Source organism: Rana temporaria, chromosome 7 (assembly GCF_905171775.1).
Source record: "Rana temporaria chromosome 7, aRanTem1.1, whole genome shotgun sequence".
Lineage (NCBI taxonomy): Eukaryota > Metazoa > Chordata > Amphibia > Anura > Ranidae > Rana > Rana temporaria.
In genome coordinates, this window is record NC_053495.1 from 6817515 (window position 1) to 6827521 (window position 10007).

Below are 10007 nucleotides of genomic sequence, written 5' to 3' on the forward strand. Positions count from 1 at the left end.
AAAAAAATAAAAAAAACGAAACCAAAGTGCGCTTTTGTGGTAATGCCAGCAATAACGGAAGCGTCACCGCAGCACAGCAGTGTGATCCCGGCCTTGAACCTTCCGCTTTGACGGAGGACCCGGTACAAGTCTACCCACCTTACTTATTTTTATAATTGGGGGAATAATCGTCCCAACAACGGTGATACCTCCGTCCCCGACGGCGGACCCCGAGGATGTGACGCCACACAATTATCACATATCAGAGAAGATGCGGCTCCTGTGAAATGCTTATTAGCGGGGGTGAATGTCCTCGGCAGACACCATCTGGGAGCCCCATGCGCACCATCAGCATATGTAGGAGCGTGTCTCCAGCCCAGATCCACATTTACATGACAAGAGAGGGACATGGAGGGGGGAGGGGGGGGTCTTGTGTACTGACAGCGGATGAACATTCCTGCTGGGACCCTCATTAATTCGATCACCGCCGTCTTCTGTCAACGTCACCCGAAATGCGGGAGAGACGCCGCATACAACTTGCGCACACAAGGCGTTTTAGAAAAAGAAAGAGGCCGGTTTATTGTAAAATTAAAAAAATAATAATAATTATAAAAATACAATAATATAAAAGCTGTACATATAAATACACAAGTATATACACAGAGTGCGCGCGTGCGTCCATGTAGTACGGCTCAGAAGAACCCGGAACCGTCGTTGCATATGAGTGGCTGCCGGCTGCGGCAATGTATCAGTCCCGTTGAGGCCTCTGCGATGTTGGAGAGGGATTGGTGGTAGAAGGGCGAGAGCGGGCGGCAGCCCAGCTGGGGGCAGGAGAGGCGCTTCACGGCCTCTTGCTCCGGCCGCCCGCGAGTCCGTGACATGTTGCCCAGGCGTCTCTTTACGTTGCCGGAGAGGTTAACCAGGAAGCCGTGGGGCTTATTCAGCCAATGAGACTGCCGGTCCTCCTCCTCGCCGTTCTCCGGAAGGTCCATCCACTGCTTGACCAGATCGGCAAAGCTATTGTCCCCGAGAACCAAAGGTTGCCGGCTGCGGCTCTGGGACAGCAGGCACCCCGTCCAGTCCTGGGAGCCCACCCCCATTCCGATGCCCCCCCATTGTTCCAGGCAAACGTCCGACGTGGATTTAGGGCGCACCCGCGCCTGTCTGGTACGCAGTAACCCCCCCGAAGACAAACGCGCGCATGGCGGCAGGTTGTGTCGGCGCAGCACGGGAGGAGCCGGGCTCTGTTCTTCCTCTTCGACTTCCTCCTCCTCCTCTTCTTCTTCCTCCCCTCGCAGGGAGCTCCCCGACACCTCCGAGTAGCCAGAGTCCCATTCCAGGCCGCGGTGGGCGCAGCTCGCCGGCGACACGTCGTTGGGTAGATCCACGCAGCAGGCGGAGTCCGCCTCGGACAGGTCGGAGGTGCGGTGAAAAGAGCGGATGTCGCGTTTCACCGGCCTGCGGGTGGGAGGGGCCGCGGACTCCGTTGCGGCGGCGGGAGGCGCGGAGCGTTTCAGGTCATGCAGGACACGGAACATGCACTCCATTTGTGCGGCAGAAGCGGATTCCTTCATACACTGCAAGAAAAAAGAGAAATAAAAAAAGACGTGAGAATTCCGAAATTGGTATGATAAAAGAAAAGTCGCGCACACACAGACAATGAATCTATACATCATGGGTGTCAGAATATTCCCTTTCCACATCATGTGCCGCGTTATTATCCAGCACGCCTACGCTTCGCGCGGTTTCGTTCAAGGTGGTAGACGAGCTGGGACATGATGCGAAGGAGCTGGTTCAGGCAGTGGGCGAGGGGGCTTAGCTGCACGCCCCAAATCCTTGGCACACGCCCGACAGCACTGGGAGGGGGGGTACTGGGTGAGGAAAACATACCCCCAGGCACAAGGCAAAGAAAAAAGAGGGTAGACTCATTCATATTCCACATCCAACACCCCCCCCCCCTCTCCTCCTGTACACACAGAGGGGACAGGCACGAGCCTGCACACCGCCTGAGGCTACACGGACACCTAGAGCGCATTAACCCCCTCCCTGCCGCCTCCCTCCCTCCCTCCCTCCCCTTCTTCTGTTTGCTTTGGCTGCTGGCTGCACATTTCTCTCCCCATCTGCTAAACATCTGTGTGTGCCGGGCTTTGTTCTGAGCCTGCGGACTGCGGGGCCTGAACTCTACTGCATGCAACCCGATCACATGCCTTGGTGCGCCTACATGGAGATTGATTGTGGGGCCTCTGCGTGCAACTTAATCGTGGTTCTCAAGGGCACCTACGTGCAACCTGATCACATGCCTTGGTGCGCCTACATGCAACTTAATCATGGGACTCAGAGTCACAACATGCAACGCGATCACAGGCATCTGCAACCTGATCAGATTTATCACAGTGCGCCTACATGCAAATTAATCGCACACATTGGTGCGTCTACATGCAACTTGATCACATGCATTATTGCGCCTACATGCAACTTGATCACAGGCATCAGTGCGCCTATCTGCAACCTGATTAGATGCATCATTGCGCCTACATGCAACTTGATCACATGCATCAATGCGTTTACATGCAACTTGATCACACGCATCAGTGTACCTGCATGCAAACTAATCGCACACATCGGTGCACCTACATGCAACTTGATCACACGCATCATTACAACTTGATCACACGCATCAGTGCATCTACATGCAACTTGATCACATGCAACAGTGCGTCTACAAGCATCAGTGCACCTACATGCAACTTGATCACATGCATTAATGCGTCTACATGCAACTTGATCACACGCATCAGTGCGCCTACATGCAACTTGATCACATGCATTAATGCGTCTACATGCAACTTGATCACACGCATCAGTGCGCCTACATGCAACTTGATCACACACATCAGTGCGCCTACATGCAACGCGATCACACGCATCAGTGCGCCTACATGCAACGCGATCACACGCATCACTGCGCCTACATGCAACTTGATCACAAGCATCAGTGCGCCTATCTGCAACCTGATCACATGCATCAATGCGTTTACATGCAACTTGATCACACGCATCATTACAACTTGATCACACGCATCAGTGCATCTACATGCAACTTGATCACAAGCATCAGTGCGTCTACATGCAACTCGATCACATGCAACAGTGCGTCTACATGCAACTCGATCACACGCATCAGTGTACCTACATGCAACTTGATCACGCGCATCAGTGCGTCTATCTGCAACCTGATCACATGTAATTGTCACACCTGCATGCAACTTGGTTGTACGATGCCTAGTTTCAGGCAAGGCTCGCCCTCGTCATGGCTGCTTCCTATGTATAAGTTGCACTGATAAGCGACACAGCCCTGTGTGTGTGTTTGTAGGTTAGGAAGTCGCCAGCACTCCCAAGAATGTGTTTCCAGGATTTATTCTGAGCATGTAAAGTCACACAATGCAGGTCAGGATGCCAAGGTTTTGTTTCCTCTTCCTCGGGGCAACTCAATGACCACCGAGGGGACCCTGTAAGGTCCTGAAACTTTACCTTGACCCCCCCGTGATATTAGGTGTTCATAATAAATCTTAGAAACCTCTTCTTGGAGTGCTGAGGACTTCCAATCTTCTCATCGATGTGATACAAGGACAAGATTTGTTGCAGGAGCGACACTTTGATTTATTATCGTCAGGACTGTCAGCTCTATGCAAGATTTACTTTGTATCACATGGAACATCTGACCTACAACAGGCAGAAAAAGACTGAGTAGGCCATTGATTGGTTTGTTTTTTGTTGTTTTTTTTCCTTTTGTTTTGTCTATTTGTTTTTTTCTATTGTTTTTTTGTTAACTTTGTTGTCCGACGATAGATCCCTGTTTATCCCAAGCATGCTTGAAGCCATTTACTGTTGACTGTCTCACTACCTCTGCTGGAAGTTTTATTCCACACATCATCTACTCTTTCAGTAAAATAATTCTTTCTAAGTTTAGTTTTGAACTTCCCTCCGGTTAGTCTGAGGTCACGTCCCCGTGTTCTGGATTTTGGTTTCATATTAAAGAAAAACGACCCGATTACCAGTAACAAAGTGTTCATCAATGTAGTAAAATGACGATATTCATGACTTGAACATTGACTTATCAATGTATGTTCATGATCTGTAGTAATATTGATGTTCATGACTTGTAGTAACAATGGGGGATTGATTTACTAAAACCGGAGCACTCCGAATCTGGTGCAGCTGTGCATGGCAGCCAATCAGCTTCTAACTTCAGCTATTCAATTAAGTTTTGACAATAAAACCCGGAAGCCGATTGGTTTGCAGAGCTGCACCCGATTTTGCACTTTCCAGATTTAGCAAATAACCCCCCATTGTGTGTGTTATGCTCTGTAGTTAATGTATGCTTATGATCTGTAGTAACATTGATGCCCATGACTTGTAGTAATATGTTTATGACTTGTAGTAACATTAATGCCCATGATCTGTAGTAATAATGTATGTTTATGATCTGTAGTAACATTGATGCCCATGATCTGTAGTAATGATGTATGTTTATGACTTGTAGTAACATTGATGCCCATGACTTGTAGTAACAATGTATGTTTATGACTTGTAGTAACATTGATGCCCATGATCTGTAGTAATAATGTATGTTTATGATCTGTAGTAACATTGATGCCCATGACTTGTCTTGTAGTAACATTGATACCCATGACTTGTAGTAACATTGATGCCCATGACTTGTAGTAATAATGTATGTTTATGATCTGTAGTAACATTGATGCCCGTGACTTGTAGCAATAATGTATGTTTATGACTTGTAGTAACAGTGATGCCCATGATCTGTAGTAATAATGTATGTTTATGATCTGTAGTAACATTGATGCCCATGACTTGTAGTAACATTGATACCCATGACTTGTAGTAATAATGTATGTTTATGATCTGTAGTAACATTGATGCCCATGATCTGTAGTAATAATGTATGTTTATGATCTGTAGTAACATTGATGCCCATGACTTGTCTTGTAGTAACATTGATACCCATGACTTGTAGTAACATTGATGCCCATGACTTGTAGTAATAATGTATGTTTATGATCTGTAGTAACATTGATGCCCGTGACTTGTAGCAATAATGTATGTTTATGACTTGTAGTAACATTGATGCCCATGATCTGTAGTAATAATGTATGTTTATGATCTGTAGTAACATTGATGCCCATGACTTGTAGTAACATTGATACCCATGACTTGTAGTAATAATGTATGTTTATGATCTGTAGTAACATTGATGCCCATGATCTGTAGTAATAATGTATGTTTATGATCTGTAGTAACATTGATGCCCATAACTTGTAGTAACAATGTATGGTCATGAATATTGGCGTTTTGCCACCATGTTTGTACTATGGTAATCGTATGCTCACATGTGGTTTTATATTTGTAATATTCTGAGTGACTCTCGTCCCCGGGGGGGGGGGGGGGCTGAATAATTTCTCTTACTCACATCTCTGTCATGTCATCCGCCACTTCCTGCCCCCCTGTACAGGACTCGCCCCAGTAGTTCCTGCCACCGCCGGTGACTCAGCGCCAGGCTGCATGTGGATAGAACATTTTAAAGGATGAAAGTGGCAAATAGTTTGAGTAAAGTCCAATACGAGTTTTCTTTTATCACACAAAACTGACGCGTTTCAGTGGCCTCTTCATCAGGGATCCCAAATGATCAGACTGGATTCTTTTAGGATCCCTGAGGAAGGGGGGTGAGATTTGAGCCCCCGAAACATGTTGACTTTTCAATTTGGTGAAATAAAATTCTTACTGGACCTACCCAACTTTTGTGGCCCTTTTATCCTTCTAATATTCTACAGACTGCTCAGGGCCGGGGGGCCAGAGAGCCGCCTCTAGAAATTTTATTCCGACTTGTACAATCCATCAACCCCCCCCGGGGTCCAGCACTTCACCACCAGCATGTGAGTGCAATAGATGGCAAGCTCCTGGGTCAAGCCAGGGAGGGTTCCTGCAGACAGTCCCGGGACAGGTTCTTCTAGCTCCCAGGGCAAGGATGCACAACGGCGCCCCTCCCCAACTGTTAATGCACGCCTTAGAACGGGTTTACTGCCCTGTGTCCATTCTCTGTCCCCTCCCACATGGAAGAGAAATAGATTTCTAATATATTTAGAAAAACAAAAGATATAGGTCACATATATTTACAATATATTGCACATACATTTCTTCGAAATATATCGAAAATATATTTCTCTTCCATGTGGGCTTACTCGGCTGTGCCCAGGGCAGCTGTCCCTCCTGCCCCCCGGCTCCTGCCTGCAGATATTTGGGGTCCTGCACAATGATTGTTTAAATCGTTTTTTATTGAGTTTATAAAAATATAAAATCTTACGTACTTTGCAAAAAAACAGAACTTTGCAAATCATTCAAGACGACGCAAAACCTTCTGCACAATGATTGGAGAGACCCAACAGATGAACCTGGACAATGCGACTGAAGGAGAACCTTCCACCACTCGGGGACTTCCACTAAAAGTTTCCAATCTGACCGATCTGTGATGAGGAGGGGAAAGCCGGTCAGGGGACGGCCATGCTGGAAATTTCCCTCCAGTTCCCCACTGTCAGCGCAGACATAAGTCTGGTTATTTGGTTGAATATAAAAATAAAAATAACCTAAATGATTCACAACAATCATCTACATGACTGAATAGATCATCAGTCTTGACCCCGGAGTACCGACCTTTCATGGCTGACCCCCCCCCCCCCCCAACACTGACAAGCGCCCCATCATAAGGGACTTACTGCAGCTGCCTACTCTGCAATACCCCATCCGTCCCTCCTGCTGAACCCGACATCCCGTCCCCCATCATAACATTTCCTCACACAAAACATTCCTGCAGATCCGGCCTGTCCCAACATGAAGAGGCAGAGAGATAATCCTCAACTAGACAGTCCCAGCCGCCACTGAAACACCTCCAATACGCAGAGACAGATCCCTATACGCAGAGACAGATCCCAATATACGCAGAGACAGATCCCAATATACGCAGAGACAGATCCCAATATACGCAGAGACAGATCCCAATATACGCAGACAGATCCCAATATACGCAGAGACAGATCCCTATCCGCAGAGACAGATCCCAATATACGCAGAGACAGATCCCAATATACGCAGAGACAGATCCCCATACGCAGAGACAGATCCCCATACGCAGAGACAGATCCCTATACGCAGAGACAGATCCCTATACGCAGAGACAGATCCCTATATATAGAGAGACAGATCCCCATACGCAGAGACAGATCCCCATACGCAGAGACAGATCCCTATACGCAGAGACAGATCCCTATACGCAGAGACAGATCCCTATATATAGAGAGACAGATCCCAATACGCAGAGACAGATCCCCATACGCAGAGACAGATCCCTATACGCAGAGACAGATCCCTATACGCAGAGACAGATCCCTATATATAGAGAGACAGATCCCCATACGCAGAGACAGATCCCCATACGCAGAGACAGATCCCTATACGCAGAGACAGATCCCTATATATAGAGAGACAGATCCCAATACGCAGAGACAGATCCCCATACGCAGAGACAGATCCCAATACGCAGAGACAGATCCCAATACGCAGAGACAGATCCCCATACGCAGAGACAGATCCCCATACGCAGAGACAGATCCCCATACGCAGAGACAGATCCCCATACGCAGAGACAGATCCCCATACGCAGAGACAGATCCCCATACGCAGAGACAGATCCCTATACGCAGAGACAGATCCCTATATATAGAGAGACAGATCCCAATACGCAGAGACAGATCCCCATACGCAGAGACAGATCCCTATACGCAGAGACAGATCCCTATACGCAGAGACAGATCCCTATACGCAGAGACAGATCCCTATACGCAGAGACAGATCCCTATACGCAGAGACAGATCCCCATACGCAGAGACAGATCCCCATACGCAGAGACAGATCCCCATACGCAGAGACAGATCCCTATACGCAGAGACAGATCCCTATACGCAGAGACAGATCCCCATACGCAGAGACAGATCCCTATACGCAGAGACAGATCCCCATACGCAGAGACAGATCCCCATACGCAGAGACAGATCCCAATACGCAGAGACAGATCCCAATACGCAGAGACAGATCCCAATACGCAGAGACAGATCCCAATACGCAGAGACAGATCCCAATATACGCAGAGACAGATCCCAATATACGCAGAGACAGATCCCAATATACGCAGAGACAGATCCAATACGCAGAAACAGATCCCAATATACGCAGAGACAGATCCAATACGCAGAAACAGATCCCAATATACGCAGAGACAGATCCCTATGCAAAGAGAGACAGATCCCTATACAAAGAGTCAGATCCCTATACAAAGAGAGACAGATCCCCACACGCAGAGATAGATCCCTATACACAGAGACAGATCCCCATATAGAAAGACAGATCTCCATACGCAGAGACGGATCTCCATACGCAGAGACGGATCCCCATACGCAGAGACGGATCCCCATACGCAGAGACGGATCCCCATACGCAGAGACGGATCCCCATACGCAGAGACAGATCCCAATATAGAGAGACAAATCCCTATACACAGAGACAGATCCCAATACACAAAGACAGATTCCTTCCCTATACAGAGAGATAGAGGAGAGCCAAATCCCAATACAGAGAGACATATCCCGAAAGACAAGAGGAGAGACAAATCCCTATAGAGAGAGAGAAATCTCAATACAAAGAGACAGAGGAGAGACCAATCCCAATACAAGGAGACCAAGGAGAGACACATTCTCATGGAGCCCAAAGGAGGATACAAAGTTCCAATATAAAGAGAAAGGAGGAAAGACAAATCCCAATACAGAGAGACAAATCCCAATACAGAGAGACAAATCCCAATACAGAGAGACCAAGGAGAGACAAATCCCAATACAGAGAGACAAATCCCAATACAGAGAGGCAGAACTTGTAATACAGAGGCAGTGCAGGGGATGGCAGTGACAGAGGACACAGCTCTGGTCCACAGGGCACATGCTGGCTCTGTATATTGGATGGGGGCTGCTGCACACTTTATAAGACACAAAATCCTTGTTTGGAGGAACTACAAGTCTCAGCAAATCCTCCATGCAGAATATTTGCCTCTTTTTAAAGGAGCAATCCATAATGATAAATACAGAATATTCCCATTTTTGTAGAACATAAACTTACCAGCTGAATGATGGAGCCCGGAGGGGTCTCCGCACACCCCAGGACAGGCTGTTGCAGGGTGGAGGGGTGGAAGGAAGGGGCTGTTGCAGGGTGGAAGGAAGGGGCTCTTGCAGGATGGAAGGAAGGGGCTCTGGGAGGATGCAGAGGGTTCTCTGCCTTTCTCTTCTCTGCTGCTTTCACATCCCAAATTTGCCTTTACACTGAGCCTGGCCCCTCCCCTCAGCCCTCCTGCCTGGGCAGCATCCAATCAGGGAGGAGCACTCCCACCCCCAGGATTTGGGCTCTCTGCACACACTTTCCTAAGTAAAAAGGCAAAAACTATTCAGTCAGTCTGATACATTGTAGGTTTTTTCCCGGGATAGGGATTTGCGCAGCGACAAGTCTGACCATGGCTAAATCCAAGTTGGGGATGGAGATGACTGGAGAGAAGATGAATATACAGGCACAGGGAGCCTCTGAATCTGGGGTGTAATGGGGTGCACATGGAGCCTCTGAATCTGGGGGGAATGGGGTGCACAGGGAGCCTCTGAATCTGTAGTGTAATGGGGTGCACAGGGAGCCTCTGAATCTGGGGTGTAATGGGGTGCACAGGGAGCCTCTGAATCTGGGGTGTAATGGGGTGCACAGGGAGCCTCTGAATCTGGGGTGTAATGGGGTGCACAGGGAGCCTCTGAATCTGGGGTGTAATGGGGTGCACATGGAGCCTCTGAATCTGGGGTGTAATGGGGTGCACAGGGAGCCTCTGAATCTGGGGTGTAATGGGGTGCACAGGGAGCCTCTGAATCTGGGGTGTA

General features: G+C 48.1%; 1 protein-coding gene across 1 annotated transcript; it reads right to left on the bottom strand.

The window, feature by feature from the left end:
* Positions 1-537: 537 nt before the first annotated feature.
* On the bottom strand, positions 538-9396 carry INKA1 (inka box actin regulator 1). Its single transcript, XM_040358790.1, has 2 exons — positions 9214-9396; positions 538-1556 (listed from the first exon to the last, which is right to left on the bottom strand). The coding sequence occupies exon 2, from the start codon at positions 1551-1553 to the stop codon at positions 672-674; it is 882 nt and encodes a 293-aa protein (XP_040214724.1). The 5' UTR covers positions 1554-1556; positions 9214-9396; the 3' UTR covers positions 538-671.
* Positions 9397-10007: the final 611 nt, after the last annotated feature.